This window comes from Pelophylax lessonae (genome assembly GCF_965119305.1).
Source record: "Pelophylax lessonae genome assembly, chromosome: 6".
NCBI classification, from domain to species: Eukaryota; Metazoa; Chordata; class Amphibia; order Anura; family Ranidae; genus Pelophylax; species Pelophylax lessonae.
In genome coordinates this window covers 247,778,330-247,799,671 of record NC_138773.1, presented here as the reverse complement: position 1 = coordinate 247,799,671, position 21,342 = coordinate 247,778,330, and the positions used below count along the sequence as shown (strand labels likewise).

At 41.8% G+C, this 21,342-nt stretch overlaps 1 protein-coding gene across 1 annotated transcript in view; it reads left to right on the top strand.

Annotated features, from left to right (window-relative positions):
* The window catches only part of SCRN3 (secernin 3), a 22,145-nt gene extending 1,217 nt beyond the window's left edge, over positions 1-20,928 (top strand). Inside the window, exons 4-7 of the mRNA XM_082259977.1 lie at positions 3,572-3,781; positions 5,827-5,989; positions 18,764-18,944; positions 20,766-20,928. Of these exons, the coding sequence (XP_082116103.1) occupies positions 3,572-3,781; positions 5,827-5,989; positions 18,764-18,944; positions 20,766-20,915 (704 nt within the window). The 3' untranslated portion in view covers positions 20,916-20,928. The remainder of the gene's footprint in view (positions 1-3,571; positions 3,782-5,826; positions 5,990-18,763; positions 18,945-20,765) is intronic.
* The last annotated feature ends 414 nt before the right edge of the window (positions 20,929-21,342 follow it).

The window sequence follows — 21,342 nt, the reverse complement described above, 5'->3', positions numbered from 1 at the left end:
CAAAGAATGGGAGAAGCTCTGGAGAAATCATGGAGGCATAATGAGATAATAGATAGTTGTTGGTAAGTGGCTGAAGCCCCCTGTCATTTCAGTTATTGGTCAAAAAAACACCCCTCTATTGTAAATGGAGATGGAAAATACCCCATGACAAAAGTTTCCTTAATGGCTTGTGTAGTACTGTAGGTAAACTTTATTTTAGGAGTTTAGCGATGCATGTGGAGAATTGGTTGAAAGGCTGCCACAAACAACATCAGAGGGAACTGAAATTAGCATATGATTCTTGAGGGATGGGTTTGTGATTGTTGCCTTAAAGTGACATTAAACTCTGATTTGAAAAAAAAAATTCAGTTCAAATATATATTCTTAACTCAAAAAAGTACCCACTATTGTGTGCTCTGCCTCCTCCAAATTCCTGTGTTTTTATGGTGTAGCCACTCTCTCTTGGCAGCTCCTGTCATGAACTAACTATGGACAATGGGATTTGTAGTGTGAATAGAGCAGTGTGCATGCCTGCATCCAATCTGCACTACTCATTCCAAGCTAACAAAAGTGAGGGAGAGGCTCAGGAGCTTATGGAAGACATTACAAGGAGGCAGAAAAACATATTTAAAGTACGATTTTGTGAATAATGAATTAGGTAGTGGATTTGTATGGATTATTATGGGAAAATAAGGATATCGTCTAAAGCCGGTTCACAATACAAAAACGTACTCCAGACGCATTTGTTCTGGTGTGTTTTTATGCATTCCAGTGCGTTTATCCCCTCCCTTTTTTTTTTTTCACTAAGTTTCCTAAGCCTTGGTTGCTAGGAGCTGGCACCTGGATCCATTGCAGTGCATTTTTTATGCATTTTGCCTGCGTTTCAGTGCAGTTCCATGCAGAAAAAATGCAGTATATATATATATATATATATATATATATATATATAATATATAATTTTTAATGCACTGGAATGCATTGCACTGGTATGAACTATACAACTGAAATCCATATAAACTACTGGCCATGCATTTTTGATGCAGAAAAAAAACACATTGGACTGCATCAGGTGTGAACTGGCCCTTAGTATCACTTTGTAGTGTCACCAGCTTGAAATACCCCTTCTTTACCAGGCCATTTTTCACTTTTCATAGGAAAGATTGACTGTCAATTATTTGGGCATGCAATATTCAGCTCAAATTAATTTTATATTGTTTTTTTGAGACCGAGTTTTCTTTTGGTGGTATTTTAAAAAAAAAAAACACTATTCTTTATTCAATATATAAAGGAAAAAATTACAAACATTTTTTTTTAGAAAAAATAGATTTATCACTTTTCTGAGGTCCTAAAATGCTCCCAAAGCTGTTTATTATAGAATATAACATATACACTGAATCAGTCACAGTGCAGGGGTCAGGGCTATGTAATGCACAGAACAGCTTGCAGATTTCAGTGGTCAGGAGTTAGTGCCCTTTTATAGTTGGTGGTCAGTGGTAACTGTCCCTTTAAATGTTGTTGATCATTGGTGAGTTCTGCATAACTTGGTCATTGGTATTTTTATGCATCTGTAGTCAGTGTGTCCTCTTTACAGTCCATATGCCTCTTCTGTTCCCCCTTTCTGCTCTCTGTCTGTCAGTGTGCACCTTCCCTTCCCCCCCTATGCTGCTTAGTGTGCCCCATTTTTGTTGACAGTCAGTGGAAGCAGTTTTACTTTTAGGATTGGATGAACAACCTTTTGGGACATTAAATAGTACATCAAATTAATTGACTCTTCCCCCCCCCCCCCCCACGTAATTTTATATATATATATTGTATTGTTCATCTAATATGTTTAAATCACACCTGATTATCAACCATGGGAGTTAGAGGTGAATGTCGTACCCCAAATGATTAATATTGATAAGACGGGTGGTTTAGAGAGCCCTTGGGCTCCTTGATAGGTGTAGTGGAGGAGTCGTGACAGAAGTGGGAGGAATGTCATACATACATATATAGCATTCGGCCGCAAGGGGCAGTGGTGACACAAGTGGAGGTTACGATGGTGCACTCCAAGCTGAAGCGCATCACGTGACCAGATTCAGCTGGAGTTTTTATTCTCAGTGAGGGCTGGAACCGTGGGCGCAGCTGCTCTTCCTAGGTGACATCTGCGGCTTGCGTTCCAGCTGCAAATCCAGGAAGCATTGCTTGTGGGGCGCAGCATTTGTGGATATTGGCGCCCTGAGTTTGGGGAGATATACAGCGGGCCGAAGATCACTTCCCAATGTCCTACAGGAACGGAATGAAAGCACCAGTTGAGGTAACTCGGACTCTGAAATAAATGGTCTGGATGGTGACTGATCATACAGGGATGATTTCTGGTTGATGTACATGTGTATGTGGAGGTGTAGGAGTATACATGTACGTGTACACCTGTATATGTGTATATATGATCTATTTAAACCTATATTTTTTATTATATATTTTTTTTTATTTAATTATTTATTTCTTATTATTTGTACATATATCATTTTTTTTTTTTTTTTAAACACATATTTTGATGTTGTTTATGCCCAGGGGCTGTTGCTGGCAGTAGCCACCCTGCCCATTGAGGGCAGGCCGGTAACACCCACATTTGAAACGGTTTCCTATCACTTTGCTCTGTATAAAAGAAGGGTGTAGGCAGTCTTTTTTTCATGTGGCTCTGAAGAAGAGGAGCTCCTCGAAATGTGTCAGCCCACAGGGGTCTTCAGTTTCTGTTGTATCTGCACATGTTGGTGCATTTGGATGGAACATGCTGAGATCTGTGATGTGCTTTTTACTATTGAAAATTTGTGAGTATAATACTTACCATGTTTTTATACAATAAATTATTTGTCTCAGTATAATGCACTAGGTCGGTGTGCCTTCTGTGTGTTTTGTATGTTTAGTTATAGGATTAGCAGGAGAACCACAGAGATAGGAAAAATAAGATCAGGAGAATCATGATAGAGGAGGAAGGGGTAGGCTCTCAAATATAGTAGTACTGTTTACATTTGTGATTACTGTGATTGGCCTACCCAGCAATCACAAGGCACAGAGTCACTCCGACTGGCTCTGTGCCTTTAGTCTGTGATCTGAGTTGTGTAATGGCAGCTTGATCCAAAACATTTTAAAGGTCCGTGCCTTATTTCTGGAGTGTCATTTATAAACCAGCATTCTGTAATTTAAAACATACGGAGGTAATGAAGTGGTTACGTGTTTATCTGAGCAATGAGGAGGTTCTGGCTACACCAGAGACATCCAGTGTATCATTCTTGTTGTTTATGTAGTGTTGCATTATACTGGATCATAGCAAAATCCTAGGCCCTGATTTAAATTGTTTGTGTGCATCAGACAATGAATGCTTGCAGTGTCTGTAGATGTAAAGTAAATCTGTTAGAATAAAGATTAAGAAACTTCCAGTGCTGAATTGGTGCAGGTTCTGGGGCTTTAATCCTCGTATTCATAGGCACAGAGCTACTTTGCCCAATGTATTTCTGGCCCAGCTGACAGGTTCTCTTTATGTGCATGTGATCATAGGAAAAGCATCATGGAGTACCAGATGACTGCAATTTGTTGTATTCTCTGACAGAAGGTATAAAGAACATATCCAACAACCTCTCTATCACCACCAAGATTGACCGTGAGCACCCAGGAATGAGGGAGTACGCCAGGACGAAAGGCTGGTGGGATGGGAAAAAAGAGTTCAATTTTGCTGCGGTGTATTCCTATTTCAACCCCTCTAGATCGTCCTCTTCGGGAGACAGATTTTGTGAAGGCTACAAACTGCTCAGAAAACACAAAGGTGAGCACTAAATGTGACATTTTACTGATGTGATTCTGTTCTTGAGTTTTTTTTCAAAGTGCAGTAAAACATTTATAGTATCTCAGAAAAGTGAGTACACCCCTCACATTTTTGTAATGGTTTTATTATATACTTTCATGTGACAACACTGAAGAAATGACACTTTGCTACAATGTAAAGTAGTGAGTGTACAGCTTGTATAACAGTGTAAATTTGCTGTCCCCTCAAAATAACTCAACGCACAGCCATTAGTGTCTAAACCGCTGGCAACAAAAGTAAGTACACCCTTAGGTGGAAATGTCCTAATTAGCCATTTTCCCTGCCCGGTGTAATGTGACGCCTTAATGTTACAAGGTCTCAGGTGTGTTAAATTTGGTGTTATCACTCTCTCTCCTTACTGGTCACTGGATGTTCAACATGGAACCTCACGGAAAAGAACTCGGAAAAATTTCTGCTCTACATACAGATGGCCTAGGCCAGGGGTGTCAAACACTCCATTTCATCGTGGGCTGCATCAGCATTATGGTTGCCCTCAAAGGGCCGGTTATATCTGTAGGATTAGATGTCCAGAGCACCCCATGTCCTGGGGGGGGGGGGGCGCGCGCAAAGAGGAGCCTTTCTACAGCTGCACAGAGAAGTGCAGGATCTGGCAAAGGAGTTCTGTCCTCTCTGCTGTTGACTACAGATACAAAGTGGGGGCAGAGACAAGGGGGTGCTGCAGCTGCAGGAGAGGTGCGAGGGCCACATGAAATGGCCTGGGGGGCCGCATTCGGCCCACGGGCCTTGTGTTTGACACCTGTGGCCTAGGCTATAAGAAGATTGCCAAGACCCTCAAACTGAGCTGCAGCACGGTGGCCAAGACCTTGCAACAGTTTAACAGGACAGGTTCCACTCAGAACAGGCCTCGCCATGGTCGACCAAAGAAGTTGAGTGCATGTGCTCAGCTTAATATTCAGAGGTTGTCTTTATGAAATAGACGTATGTGTGTTGCCAGCAATGCTGCAGAGGTTTAAGGGGTGGGGGGTCGGCCTGTCAGTGCTCGGACCATACGCTGCACACTGCATCTAATTGGTCTGCATGGCTGTCATCCCAGGAGGAACCAGCCACCAGCACCGTGATGTCCTCATGGAGGAGTGGAAGGGGACTCCAGTGGCCACCTGTGAAACTCTGGTGAGCTCCATGCCAAAGAGGGTTAAGGCAGTGCTGGAAAATATTGGTGGGCAAACAAAATATTGACACTTTGGGCCCAATTTGGACATTTTCACTTAGGGATGTACTCACTTTTGTTGCCAGCGGTTTAGACATTAATAGCTGTGTGTTGAGTTATTTTGAGGGGGACAGCAAATTTACACTGTTATACAAGCTGTACACTCACTACTTTACATTGTAGTAAAGTGTCATTTCTTCAGTGTTGTCACATGAAAAGATATAATAAAATATTTACAAAAATGTGAGGGGTGTACTCACTTTTGTGAAATACTGTATATAGAATTTGGGTGGCTGTTTCCAGAAATACCTGCAAATTTTTATGTGGGAAGTATAGATTATTTTCTGTGAGCGCATAATTTGAGTGACCATAGCAGAATAAATCTAAAGCTGCAATACTCATGTGTTGATGCATGAATTGTTCTTTACCAAGTGTTGAGATGGTGATGCTGATTTACTAAAGGAGTTGAAAATATTTCTTAATTGTGTGAATTTTTACTTTAGTTATCTGATCTTATGAAAAGTCCTGTCCATCTAAATTGGCATTATACATGATTGGATACCAAAAACAAATACTGTATTTGCTGTATTATTTATTATTGGTTTTCAGCTCCTTTTTGTAAATCAACCCCCATATATTACCCGCACACGGAATTCACGAAGTGAGGCACCCCATAGGGGTTCATTTACTAAAGTTAATAGACTGCACTTTGCACTCATTTTCGTAGAGCTTAGTGAATGTGGTGAAGTTTCACTTTGTAAAGAATACCCAATCGGGTGCAAGAAAAAAAAAAAGGTCCTATATTGCAATAAAACTGCTCTGTCTTTATGTCTGTTAGGAAACATTACAGCTGAGAGAATGATGGAAATTCTGTCAGACAAGCCAAGTGGTATTAATATGGAGGGCGGCTTTATGACAACTGGAAGCATGGTGTCCATCCTGCCACAGGATCCATCTCAGCCCTGCTGCCACTTTTTTACTGGAACTCCAGACCCCTCCAGGTATGTGTAGAATATGGAGAGAATGGTGGTTATCTGGGTCTGTCAGGTTTAAAACTATGAAATGACAAAACTGGATTCATTTTTTAAACCACAACCTACCATTGGGCACGAGCACTGTCACATGGGGGTGGATTGTGCCTTGACGTAACACTTCACCGGAGGGAGATTGTTCTTTGAATAAAGGCACACTGAAATATTGTGAAACTATGAAAAAAATTATTTGTGTGCTTTCATTCAGGGCCGGTTCACACCAGAACATGCTGGAAAGGTGCATTCCATGCATGTTTCCCAAACCGCATTCATACTCGCTTTCCATGTGATCTGCATGCTGGTGTCAGTATATTGTTAACCACACCCCAAAAGCAGATCAGAAATGCAATGCATTTACGGGGCACCAAATCGCATGTTACTGCAGTACTATGTGATATGATGAGGCTCATTTTTAAAAGTTGCATCGCACTACTTTTTCCACGTTTCAATGCGAGTTGCAGCCCATTCAAATGAATAGGCTGTAAAATCGCGCCACATGTGAACTGTGACAGACCTAGCTGGGACAGGGGCTTTTGGAGAGGACTGGGAGCAAGCCACTTACCTACTGACTATGGGCCCTGGCATTTAAGGGAACACTACTTTTTGGAAGGTGTATGCCTGGGGGATCCACAGAGTGGTCTTGTTTCTGATGTTCATGTCCCCCCAAAACACACAGACTCTGGGAACTGGATGTTCCATATCCATATTTGGGCCTGTATGCCTCAAACCAGCAATGACTGTAGATGTTAATGAAATCTGCTCAAACCACTGGGATCCCCTGCCAGAATGTGTTTATTGTAAGTAGGTCTTCTGCTATAGTCTGTTGCCTACCAGTTTGAGGAGGGGGAAGATCACTGTTTGTTTTGGTAATTATGCTAATTAACTCACCTATTGCCTACTAACAAACTATTGGGGAATGTGTTTACACTTGTAATAATGTGTATTGTATTTTGGGAGCTCGATGCCGGCAAGTCTGACCGGAAGTGGGGATATCTGATTAAGACTTTAGGCGTGACCTGGAGTGGCGTTTGGAGGAAAACTTGGAATACAGAGAACAGATGCTAAATGTCTTGGAAGCGCACTGGGCACAGGAAGATTTTGAAGAAAAGAAGAAAGATCCGCGCTTAGGATAAGCTATCTATAAAATAGTGCGTAAAATTTCTATAAATAAAACACTAATGGCTGCTGCCCACTCCAAAAGATGCACCCCCAATGGGGGAGCGTCAGGTGTAAATGTCAAAAAGGGAAGTGATTGGCGCTGCCAGGAAAGTAGGTTAATGGGAAATCTGGGTTAGGCTCCTATAGTTCAAGACCAAGTTCAACACATGCAAATGCACATAGAATGTATGTGGGAATGAGAACTATATAAGTAATAGGATATAAAAACACAATGGGTGTGTAATATGTGTGTAAAATTAACACTATGTGCTGATACCAAATCAATAAATAAATAAATGTGTTCAATACCTAAACTGCTTATTGAGACTCAACATAAATATGCAAATATATGTAAATGTAGGTATAAAAATATAAAAGCATATAAAGATAGTATTAATAAATTATGGTGATAAGGGAGTTAGTGTGCAAAGGTGCTAAAAAATAAATATAGTGCACTAATCAAACTAAATAAGGTGCATTCCGAATAGTCATAACCATCTATTCAATAAAGTGCAACTGCATACTCATAAGCAATGAAAATAAATAAGTGGGTGAACTATGTGCATCCCACACTGGTGACAATATAAACACTAGTAAATAAATAAGTGCAGCCGTGCAAATAACTATATAAATTATGAAAGTGAGAACCATATAAATTCAAAGGCTCAAAAAGCAGGTTCTGTGTATTTTAAAATTGTCCAAAAATAGTGCAATCAGAGCTGGTACAGAAATCATAAAGTTCTATAGTCCATATAAGGATGGAGTAAGGTGCTCTTTTTTTCTATGAAGCCGGGAGTGCAGTGAGTGGTTGGAAGATAGGGTGCTCCCCCTCTCCTGGGGTCCTGTGCTTACCGGATGTCCGTACCCCTACAGGGGTAAATGGCGGGTCGATAACAGGGATCGCTCCCATACACCGGCAATCTGGTTCTGTCCTATCCTTCCTATTACCACTCGTATCCACTCCTTGCTCCGGTACACATAGGGGTTAAAGCATCAGGGAGAGAGCTCCAGTACAATTCCCGGGTATATGAAAAAGGGGAAAAACAGAAGCCTCCGATAGTGCAGGATTGCCTTTAAAACTTTTATTTAGATTCCAAAAAAGACATGTACTCACATAAAATCAACATGCAGCGCATCCGTATGGCATAGGGTCCGCAACTACCTCGTTCGCGGTGCTCGCCTGGGATCAGCGTGCGTCCCAACCCGCCGGATATGCGTTCCTAGCCTCGGGATCGTTCAGACGGAAGTGATGTGGTCACGTTCTCGACGCGTTTCGTCACACTGACGTCATCTGGAGAAAAAGATGACGTCAGTGTGACGAAACGCGTCGAGAACGTGATGTGTACCGGAGCAAGGAGTGGATACGAGTGGTAATAGGAAGGATAGGACGGAACCAGATTGCCGGTGTATGGGAGCGATCCCTGTTATCGACCCGCCATTTACCCCTGTAGGGGTACGGACATCCGGTAAGCACAGGACCCCAGGAGAGGGGGAGCACCCTATCTTCCAACCACTCACTGCACTCCCGGCTTCATAGAAAAAAAGAGCACCTTACTCCATCCTTATATGGACTATAGAACTTTATGATTTCTGTACCAGCTCTGATTGCACTATTTTTGGACAATTTTAAAATACACAGAACCTGCTTTTTGAGCCTTTGAATTTATATGGTTCTCACTTTCATAATTTATATAGTTATTTGCACGGCTGCACTTATTTATTTACTAGTGTTTATATTGTCACCAGTGTGGGATGCACATAGTTCACCCACTTATTTATTTTCATTGCTTATGAGTATGCAGTTGCACTTTATTGAATAGATGGTTATGACTATTCGGAATGCACCTTATTTAGTTTGATTAGTGCACTATATTTATTTTTTAGCACCTTTGCACACTAACTCCCTTATCACCATAATTTATTAATACTATCTTTATATGCTTTTATATTTTTATACCTACATTTACATATATTTGCATATTTATGTTGAGTCTCAATAAGGTATTGAACACATTTATTTATTTATTGATTTGGTATCAGCACATAGTGTTAATTTTACACACATATTACACACCCATTGTGTTTTTATATCCTATTACTTATATAGTTCTCATTCCCACATACATTCTATGTGCATTTGCATGTGTTGAACTTGGTCTTGAACTATAGGAGCCTAACCCAGATTTCCCATTAACCTACTTTCCTGGCAGCGCCAATCACTTCCCTTTTTGACATTTACAGGAAGATTTTGAGTCTTTAGCCAGTCAGGAGTGGGAGCTGGAGATAGCTTACAGATGGCTGCTAGTCTCTGCTCAGCAGCCAGTCTGGACTCCCTTTGCCTGGGACTATCAGGAAATATCAGCTGACTGCTCTGAAATCCTGGCTGAAGAGTTAGCAATGTGGCCGAGTAACGGTGTGCCTGCTGCTATGGAAGCAGAGGTCTTATGGCGGATGCAGCAAGTGCTGACTCACCTTGACTATCCTGTTTCTGCATGGGACGATCTTGAAAAGAGGAATGCGTCTGTCCAGCAGCCGGATGAAGGTACGGGAAATGGAGAAGTCGGCTCATCTCTCCAGCCACAGAAAGCATGGAGGTAATTTATTTTTTATCGAAGGATATCAAATTTACTGGACTTTCAACTAAAGTGCTGACAACAGGGCAGAGCTCTGCTAGCCTCTGCCCAGCACCGGTAACATCTTCTGGGTTTCAGGGACAGGAGATGGTGAACCTCCATCCTCAGACAAGTTCCAGAGACTGGGGATTTAATAAGCTTTTCTGCTGAGGAGGAACAATGCAGTGAGCCCACAGCAGAAGAGCGCGCATCCAGGCATAGCACTGCTGACCTCTGAATGCAACAATCAGTGACCCTGGAGGATTTGTGCCACTGACTTTTCAGTTTACTTTCACAGCTGGCATCAGGGCAGAACATCACTGACCTCTGTCCAGCACCAACAGCAGCTTCAGCCTTTCTGAGAAAAGAGGCAGTCAGCCTTTCTCCCACAACACTGACAGGGAGTTTCAAGAAACTTCTCCAGCTGAAGTGTTGACAACTGGACATGGGGTCCATGACCTCTGAACCACACCAGTGGCAGTTCCAGAGGCCCGGGGTTGAGAAAATGGCGGTCACTCGCCAGCAGCAGATCAGGATCCAGGGGGAGAAGGAAGAGGAGGGTGTTGATCCTCCCTCCCCAACGGCAGAGTGGTGAGTTGGGAGTGAAGGAAGTCATCCTCGCTCCACAGTCCAGGAGATTGATCAACCATCTCATCTCCCCAATGGCAGATAGACAGTTCAGAAGAGAAGGTGGTCATCCTTCCTCCCCAGCGAGAAATCCCTGGTCTGGGAGTGGAGGAAGCAGGCCTCCCTCCCCAACGGTTAGCTGGAGCAAATGATGTCAGCACTTCTGCTGGGGACACAACAACAGGACAGAGTGCTACCAACCCCTGCCCAGTACCGGGAACAACTAGAGTTGTCCCCTCTCCCCAGCGACAAACTGATATAGTGAAGATTCTACTCCCAGCTGAATCGCTGGCAACAGGGAAGAGCGCCGCTGGCCTCTGCCTAGCACCTACAGTGTCTCCACAGCTTCAGGGAACTGGGGCAGTTGGCCTCTCTGCCAAGCAACAGACTGAGCCATGGAATGATAAAGACCACCCAGCTGAAGCGCTGGCGGCCGGACAGCGAGTCAATGACCTCTGTTCCACACCTACTGACAGTAACCATTCCCTGCGGCCAAGAATGGAAATCAGGTTGACCACCTATGTGAGTTCACTCTGCTCGACTAATGCATGTCCAGACCACGTGGAGGTCTGGGACCTTGTTAGTCCACCTTTGATGGGGAGAAGTGTGACAGATCTAGGCAGGACAGGGGCTTTTGGAGAGGACTGAGAGCAAGCCTCTTACCCACTGTCTATGGGCCCTGGCATTTAAGGGAACACTACTCTTTGGAAGGTGTATGGCTGGGGGATCCCCAGAGTGGTCTTGTTTTTGATTCAAATTCATGTCTCCCCAAAACACTTAGACTCTGGGAACTGAAGGTTCCATATTTGGGGCCTGTATGCCTCAAGCCAGCAATGACTGCAGATGTTAATGTAATCCTCTCAAACCACTGGGGTCCCCTGCCATAACGTGTTTATTGTAAGTAGGTCTCCTGCTAAAGTCTGTTGCCTACTAGTCTGAGGAGGGGGGAAGATTACTGTTTTTCTTTTTATTGTGCTAATTAACTGACCTAGTGCCAACATCCGTCGGCTACAGCGGACAACTTTTGGCTGATTGAGGCCCCCGGACGGACCTACCTCATGGACAGAGCAGCTTACATGTTATACACTGCCTTTTTTCACCTACTCTATTGCGAGTATTTGGTATGCATTGATTTACCTTATTAAACTTGCCTTACTGCACTTAGAGTGGCGTCTGTCTTCTTTCTACAGCAAACTATTGAGGAATGTGGTTACACTTGCAATAATGTGTATTGTAATTTGGGAGTTTGATGCCGGCAAGTCTGACCTGAAGTGGGGATATCTGATTAATCACAACACTGGCCAGGCGGCTATTTAGCTCATGTTAATTATGTTTCTGATTACAGTTTGTATTGTTAGGGTAATATGATCAGGAGGGGACTGTCCTCCTGTGGGATATATATTCTGTGTGAGTTTGTTCAATAAACTGTTCCAGTTTTGCAGCTAAAACGAGTCCTGCCTAGTTCTTGGTTGCAATAGGCGGCTATAATGAGCTTCAAAGGGAAGGCACGGTGGGCATATGCTATAGGCCCACCAACCAGAGGGAGGAGGGTGAGGCGGACCTCATGTTACAGATAGGATTGGCAGCAAGGATGGGAAATGTCATTATAATGGGGGACTTTAATTATCCAGATATAGACTGGGCAGAAGGAACCGCGCACTCAGCCAAGGCTAGGCAGTTCCTAAATGTTTTGCAGGACAATTTCATAGGTCAGATGGTGAATGCACCAACAAGAAACGATGCGGTACTTGACCTACTGATTACCAACAATACAGACCTGCTCACGGATATAGAAATACGGGACAACTTAGGAAACAGTGACCATAGGTCAATTGGTTTCAGTATTAATTACAGTAATAGGAAACACAAGGGTAATATAAGGACACTGAATTTCAAAAGAGCCAATTTCCCTAAACTGCGCTCGCTGCTAGAAAATATCAAATGGGATAGAACCCTGGGAACAAAGAACACGGAAGAAAAATGGGAGTGCTTCAAGAGCATACTTAACAAGGGGATTGACCAGTGCATTCCAAAGGGAAATAAATTTAAAAGAGCAAAACGAAACCCTGGGTGGCTAAACTCCAACATAAAAATGTATATTAGTGCTAAAGAAAAGGCCTTCAAAAAATACAAGACTGAGGGTTCATTGGCAGCATTTAAGCATTACAAAGAGTGTAATAAGAAATGTAAAGATGAAATCAGGGTGGCTAAAATAGAACATGAGAGACATATAGCGGAGGAGAGTAAAAAGAACCCCAAGAAATTCTTTAAGTATATAAACAGTAGGAAAGTGAGGCCAGAACACATTGGCCCCATAAAAGATGATAAAGGAAATATGGCCACTGAGGACAGAGAAAAGGCGGAAGTATTAAATAATTTCTTCTCTTCAGTCTTCACAAATGAATCGGGGGGGCTACACGAACCTTGCTTGTAAGGCCGAACTAAATAATACACCTCAGGAAGTGCCGCCATGGCTAACAGAAGATAGACTTAGAGCTAAACTAGAGAAACTTAACATAAATAAATCCCCGGGACCGGATGGCTTGCACCCGAGGGTTCTTAATGAGCTCAGCCAGGTGATTGCCAGACCATTATTCTTGATCTTTAAGGATAGTTTACAGATGGGTATGGTGCCAGCTGATTGGAAAAAAGCCAACGTGGTACTAATATTTAAAAAGGGGCCGAGATGTATCCCGGGTAACTATAGGCCGGTCAGCCTAACATCAGTAGTCTGCAAAATTTTGGAGGGGATGTTAAGGGACCACATACAAGATGTTAGTAATGAAAACGGTATTAGAAGTAGTAATCAGCATGGATTCATGAAAAATCGTTCTTGCCAAACCAATCTATTAACCTTCTACGATGAAGTGAGCTGCCACCTAGATAAGGGAAAGCCTGTGGATGTGGTGTATCTGGACTTTGCAAAGGCCTTTGACACCGTTCCCCACAAACGCTTACTGTACAAACTAAGGAAGGTAGGTATGGACCATAAGGTGAGTACATGGATAGAGAACTGGCTCCAGGGGAGAGTCCAGAGGGTGTTGATTAATGGGGAGTACTCGGATTGGGCGGGTGTGGAAAGTGGGGTCCCCCAGGGTTCTGTCCTGGGACCAATCCTGTTTAATTTATTCATAAATTATCTAGAGGAGGGGATATCTAGTACAATCTCAGTATTTGCAGATGATACTAAACTAGGCTTGCCAATATCTTCTATGCAGGATGTGGAAACCTTGCAAGTGGACCTGAACAAAATAACGGGGTGGGCAACTACATGGCAGATGAGGTTTAATGTTGAAAAATGTAAAGTAATGCACCTGGGGGCCAGAAACCAGAAAGCAAGCTACTCACTAGGGGGGAAACCTCTGGGTGAGTCTAGGATGGAAAAGGACCTGGGGGTACTGGTAGACAACAGGCTTGGCAGTGGCATGCAATGCCAAGCCGCCGCAAGCAAAGCCAACAGAATACTGGCATGTATAAAAAAGGGGATTCACTCCAGAAATAAAGAGATTATTCTCCCACTCTACAAGACTCTGGTCCAGCCACATCTGGAGTATGCTGTCCAGTTCTGGGCACCGGTCCTCAGGAAGGATGTGCTGGAACTGGAGAAAGTCCAGAGAAGGGCAACAAAAATGATTAGGGGAATGGAGGACATCAGCTATGAGGAAAGGCTACAAGCACTGAACTTATTCTCTCTGGAGAAGAGACGATTGAGGGGGGATATGATATCAATGTACAAATACTGTACTGGCGACCCTAGCATAAGGAACAAACTATTCAGAGAAAGGAGATACAATAAGACACGTGGCCACTCACTAAAACTAGAGGAAAGGCGGTTTAACCTTAAAGTGCGTAAGAGGATCTTCACTGTAAGAACGGTAAGGATGATAGTTTCAAAAAACTATTAGACGGGCACCTTAGAGACCACAACATACAGGGGTATACAATGTACGGTTAAAAGCAAACACACACACACATCATAGGTTGAACTGGATAGACTGATGTCTTTTTTCAACCTCACTAACTATGTAACTATGTATAATATCTGATATTTATGTTCAGACTGGAGGAAGCGGTATACTGACGGAAGCACTCAAGTGGCGTGTGGGACGGTTCAGTCACAGGAACACGTGTGTTCAAATGTTATCCCCCGTGTGAACTGACCCCCACATAAAGATCTCCCACAAATTATTTACATTCCTGAGCTAAGTACATAATGTTGCCACAGGAATACATTGTTTTCTTTTAACTTCCGAACCAGTGGAAATGTTTGCAAATTTTTAGGTACGTTCCTAAAATATTGACAGCCCTATACCATGAGATAAATAACGTGTGTGTTTTTTTTTTTCTTTTTTTTTGTGAATTGACTTTAATGATTTTTCTACATTTTTTTTTTTTTTTGTAGTATTTAATGAATTTGTTGTAATAACTGCAAAATTCGATATTTCACTATGATAATTTGACTCTTTTATGATATTTCTGAAAAAAACAACAAACTTTTTCATGCAATAGCTGTTAGTGAAATATAGTAATCAGAGATAAGTGATTACCTATAGCGCTTGCTAAAGTATATCAACCACAATAGTGGGGAAATAAAAATGACAATATAAAAAAACACAATATAAAAACTTGCTGTAGATATTAAAATATAGTGCTAATTAGATAAAGTATAAATATAAAATTAATACTGTGCTCCATAATGTGACAAATGACGATATCTAAAAAAATTTTTAATCAATAGTGGCTAAAGTTCATGTGCACAAAAACAGTTGATGAATTATAAGTGAGAAAAACAGTCCAACGATTATTAAAGTGCAGGTGGTTCTCTTTCTTTCTTTCCCAGGTATCCTTTCACCGTGGAAAATAGATAAATTTCAAACTCACCAGAAAATGTGGGTCCTACATGCCTTACGGCATTAAGACCAATCGTGCTTAAAAGAACCTCTCCAGGTCCGGATGCATTCCCTCCTGGCGAATAGAGCTATCCCTCTGCAGTACTACTTCCACTGCTAGTAGTCTCCAAAGCAGGTATATTTCCTTCAAACACAATTGCTCCTTCTTGGAATGATAATCCTCCTGTTGGGTCACCTCCAATCACGGGTGTATAATAAAAGGAATAAAAAAACGGATAGTGCAGTACTGTTTAAAAATGGTTTAATTTTGCACACAACCCTGGTCACTCCAACCAATACAATCCCAGTGAGGTGATAAAAAACAGGTATAAAAACATCAGGAAGGTTCAATAAAAACAAATGGTATCAAAACCTATTTTAAACAGTACTGCACTATCTGGTTTTTTTATTCCTTTTATTATACACCCGTGATTGGAGGTGACCCAACAGGAGGATTATCATTCCAAGAAGGAGCAATTGTGTTTGAAGGAAATATACCTGCTTTGGAGACTACTAGCAGTGGAAGTGGTACTGCAGAGGGATAGCTCTATTCGCCAGGAGGGAATGCATCCGGACCTGGAGAGGTTCTTTTAAGCACGATTGGTCTTAATGTCGTAAGGCATGTAGGACCCTCATTTTCTGGTGAGTTTGAAATTTATCTATTTTCCACGGTGAAAGGATACCTGGGAAAGAAAGAAAGAAGCACCTGCACTTTAATAATCTTTGGACTGTTTTTCTCACTTAGAAGTCACATTTTGGTGGATGATACCTTACTATGGACTGTTTGCTATAATTCATCAACTGTTTTTGTGCACATGAACTTTAGCCACTATTGATTAAAATTTTTTTTAGATATCGTCATTTGTCACATTACGGAGCACAGTATTCATTTTATATTTATACTTTATCTAATTAGCACTATATTTTAATATCTACAGCAAGTTTTTATATTGTGTTTTTTTTATATTGTCATTTTTATTTCCCCACTATTGTGGTTGATATACTTTAGCAAGTGCTATAGGTAATCACTTATCTCTGATTACTATATTTCATCGTCAGCACTAGCACTTTACTATAGCAGCTGAAATCTATTTATTCACTTTCATCAATTCATAATATTTTTACTATATTATCACTAGGTCCTCAAACACCCCCAGTGGTAGGTTCCTCAGGCACAAGCACTTCATTAATGAAAGCTACAATGATAATCTCCTGCGCATAACTGTGATAGCCCAACTGGAAAAGTTGCTCATTTGCAAAAATGGATATTCCTCTTCCAGCCCTGCTGCCCTATAGGACTGGGGTTATCCTCAGAAACACTGTAACAATAGATAAACACAGAGGGCACATTGGTCTAGTGCATTATTCAACAAATTTTTTTAATAAAAGTAAAGCAATATCTACTCACAAATATATGTAGTTAAAACGCTCATCAGGCCACTGTTCGTGGCTCCACTCTCCCAGGCTGGCCAAAGACTCGAGCTCTGGGGAAAACTCACCAGGGTCCCTTCTGGCTGACGCGTTTTCAAAGGTATGTCCTTCCTCAACAGTGGCCTAATGAGTATTTTAACTACATATGTTTGTGAGTAGATATTTATTATGCTTAACGGTTAATAAAAATTGTGTTGGATAATGCACTGGGCCAGTGCGCCCTCTGTGTTTATCTATTTTTGCAAGCACAGTATTGTGGGATGGAGGAGGAATGTTCCCATTGGCTCCCATACCTGGAACTAGGGTTGTTGTCAAGGCTTGCAGTGGTGGGTTGGAGCAGCATGCAGGAGCACTAAAGTACCATGTGGCACCTGAAAAGGTCTGATTTGCAGCTGTAGTGCTGGAATTGGAGCATCTACCACGTCACATTGCAAATTAATGTTTCTCCAGTATATGGCTGTTTAAAGACTTTTTTTCATTTGGTGATACAACACTATGCTACAAATTTTCCGGAATGATTTCATTTGTGTATCAGCTGGGAGAAAGGAAATTTGTAAACTTTGGCATGCTCAGCCTCATTGTCACAGAGCCATCTTCTGTAATATAGAAAGGATGGAAAAGATTTGATGTCTAGAGTGATTTTAGATGGTTATTCACCGATCAGCCATAACTTTATGACCACCCACATAATATTGTGTAGGCCCCCATTAAGCCAGCAAAACAGCCCTGACCCATTGAGGCATGGATGCCACTAGGCCTCTGAAGGTATGCTGTGGTATCTGGCACCAAGCTGTCAGTAGCAGATCCTTTAGGTCCTGTAAGTTGTGAGGTTGGGCCTCCATGAATCAGACTTGTTTTTCCAGTACATCCCACAGATGCTTGATTAGATTGAGATCTGGAGAATTTGGAGGCCAAGTCAACACCTAAAACTCTTTGCTGTGTTGCTCAAACCATTCTTGAACCATTTTTGCAGTGTGGCAGGGCACATTATCCTGCTGAAAAAGGCCGCTGCTATCAGGGAATACCAATTCCATGAAGAGGTGTTCTTGGTCAGTAACCATGTAGAATGGTACGTGTCAAAATAATATCCACATGAATAGCAGGACCTAAGGTTTTCCAGTGGAACATTGTCCAAAGCATCATACTGTCTTGGCCTTCTTCCCATACTGCATCCTGGTGCCATCTCTTCCCCTGGTATTTAATGCCCACACACCCAGCCATCCACATGATGTAAAAAAAAAAAAAAAAGTGATTCGTCAGACCAGACCATCTTCTTTCATTGCTCCGTGGTCCAGTTCTGATGCTCACATGCCCATTGTAGGCACGGGGACAAGGGTCAGCATGGGCACCGTGACTTGTCTGCGGCTAGTCAGCTCCACATACAACAAACTGTGATGCCCATTTTTTCTGCTTTCAACACATCAATTTCAAGGACAACATGTTTACTTGCTGCCTAATGTATCCCACTGACTTTCAGATACCAATGTAAAGAGATAATTGAATGACATTGATTAACATGTCAGCGGTCAAAAAGTTATGGCTGATCGGTGTATAGTCCTTAGGGGTCACAGTCATGGCTATATCTATTTGCTTATTGTAGCATACTGTAATGAAACAATAGTGATTCAACTACTTTTATGTCATTTTATACAGTTATATGCAAAATCCATGGACAGTTGTTAGAAGCTGTATTGTTCATGCTTTAAGTGTTTCAACAAGTTAAATAAATTTGTGCCTTACACTGGTTGTACAGCGGGCAGTTCTAGAAATTTCAAATTGCTTTTGATTGCAAACTGATCAAACAGAATAAAGCTGGTTGAAATTGCTTGATATTAGCCCTGTGTATGACCTGCATTAGGTTTTACTGAAAGCACCAATTAGTGATGATGCAGAAATCTATGCCCTGCAAAACTGCCTCCTATTCCACTTCACTTACAACTGGAGAATTTGAAAAATAATTACATGAATTTGTATTAAAATAGTTGAATCAATGGGCGCTTATCCTTCTAAATTTTATTTCTTCCTAGATCTGTGTTCAAGCCCTTCATTTTTGTGCCCCAGGTTCAGCAATTTGTAAGAACAGCTTCGCCCGTGTTGGGCTCTGATGATCCCGTCAAATTAAATCCAAGGTTCCAGACAAGACCAGACAGGAGGCACGAGCTTTATAAGAAGCATGAAAGCGCTCTGAGGTCTATGCAAACATCACAGGTAAATACAACTATTACAGTTCATGCTAGAGGCTTCTGCATGGGCAGTTTCATTTATTTTTCTTTTTAAACCAGTTTGAAAATAGAACTATAGGAAATTATTTTTTTTTCATTTTGAATAGAACAAGGGAGGGTTATAACCCGTCAGATTTTTTTTTCACCATCTGTGTCCTATTGCAGAGATTTCCTTTCACTTCCTGTCCCATAGCCAAACAGGAAGTCAGAGGAAATCCCTGCAAATTAAGGTAACACCAGAACTAGTGTCCCCATTGGAAAATTTCCCCTCAATTACTTTTCTGGGAAAAACAGAAAATTTGGGGTTTTCTTTCACTGATAATGATAAACAGGACAAATAAAGAGGATGAATCTCAACGGGGGGTGCAGACAGCAAGAACAACTGACAGGGGCTCGAATCCCTCTCCACTCTATCCAAAACTTAAAAAAAAGTTTTGCCTTTTAGTTATAAGTAAAAAGGGTAATTAGTGACTTGCTAGTACTAAGCAGCACACAGTACTGTAAATCGAAAAGTCTACCCTTCATCTTATAAAAGCCAGGATGCATTAATCTTCAGGATGTGACACTTCCAGGACTGAGGGATGTTTGGTCCCTCCTACTGGCTGTTATGTCACTAAAGAACAAAGGGAGGCAGATAAGTATTATGCCTTTTTTGAATGCACTGTTGTACTGCACTTTACATGCATTTTCTGGGGGGGGGGGGGGGAGAAACTTCTTTGTACCTTTTTTAAAATCTATGCATATTACTGGGGTTTTTTTTTGTCAGAAAATAGGTGAAGGAACTCAACCACACCCCCCCTTTCACACACACAACCTCCAAACCGTATCAAATAGTGGGTGTGGTCAAATTTCACTAACAGTGGAAGGGTCTTAAAGGGGCTTTCAATACCAGGAGTGCATTACGTGCAGAGTTGGGGGGGTTACACACAGGGTTCAGAGGAATACTGTGCAAAACTCAGGAGTGCAGAGTTCACGGGTAACTGCATACAGAGTGCAGAGTTCAGGGGTGCACTACACACAGTGCAGAGTTTAGCCTTGTTCCACAGCTGCATATCTCTGAATCCCCCATCTTCAGCTCTGACCTCTGCATGCAACCCTCCTCTGTTGCCCCTATGTTCTCCCTTCCTCCCTAAAAGCTCCAAGAATCTTCCACATGTCTTACTTGTGTTGTATTACGCTGAATCGCCCAGCTAGCTCTAGCACCTCCACGCACACTGTGGCTCTGCCTCTTACTTGCAGGGAGATCATCCAGTGGGGGTGTCAAGATCTGCACTGCACCCTAGGCACCTGCATCTCCCTTGTCACCATTCTGCACTCAGTGGGAGCCGCTCAGGAGATCAGATCTGTGGGAGCCATTGGGAAACAAGTTGTAACTTGTAAACACAGAAGCCAGACCTCTGTGTTTACAGGTGATAGTGGTGAGCAGGGGGCCTAAAGCAGAGGTGGTGGAACTGAGTTCCACCAAGTTCCAGCTGGAAAAAAGTCCTGCGTATTACATTGGTTACCAGTCACCATTATTCCTATGGCAGATGCATTTTTGCTAGACATGGTTAAGAAGAAATTATAAAAAGAAAAATGACTTGAAAATTCACCAGATGGACAGTTCTCAGGCATACTTTTGTGCAATGTAAGGGCTGTAGTGCTTTCCGAAATCTACACAATGTTTACTACAGGTCAAGAATCTGTAGGGTGCAATATATAAATAGATGACCTGTTTCAACTTTTGTAGATCTTAAGGTAGGTTGTTGGCTCTGTGGTTTATAATAGCAAATATCTGTGCACTTATTTTTTTTTTTTTCAATTGCAGGAAAAGGAGTTGTTGAAAAAAATTAAAAACTTGGAAAAACAGAAACTGGAAGAGGTAGAACTATTGCTACAGAATGAAACGAATGATACCTCTGCTGTCGCTTTACTGTTCTCTAAATGTGTGGAAGAAGAAATGACAATTTATGAGTGATTGCAGCATGGCACTTTGCAGAGTTAAATATCATTATATAGAGTTATCAGCCATTTCGTGTAAAACAGGTTTGTGAATCTGAATAGGATGCAATAAAAATTTGCTTTGCCACCTGTCACTCATGTATACATACACAGTGTGTGTGTGTGTATGTATGTGTATATATATATATATATATATATATATATATACACACATACACACACCCCTCTGGAACCTGCTTTCTACAAAATATTTGGATTATGTCTGTGGAATTTGTGGCCATTAAACTAAAAACATTTTTGGTATCAGGTACTTGTGTTAGACAAAAAGTCTTGCAATCCATCTTCCCAATGGTGTTCAATAGGGTTGAAGTGAGGGATGTCGAGTTCCTCCACATCCAATCTCTCAAGCCATAGTGCCACTGGCTATTGTGGATCAGCTACTT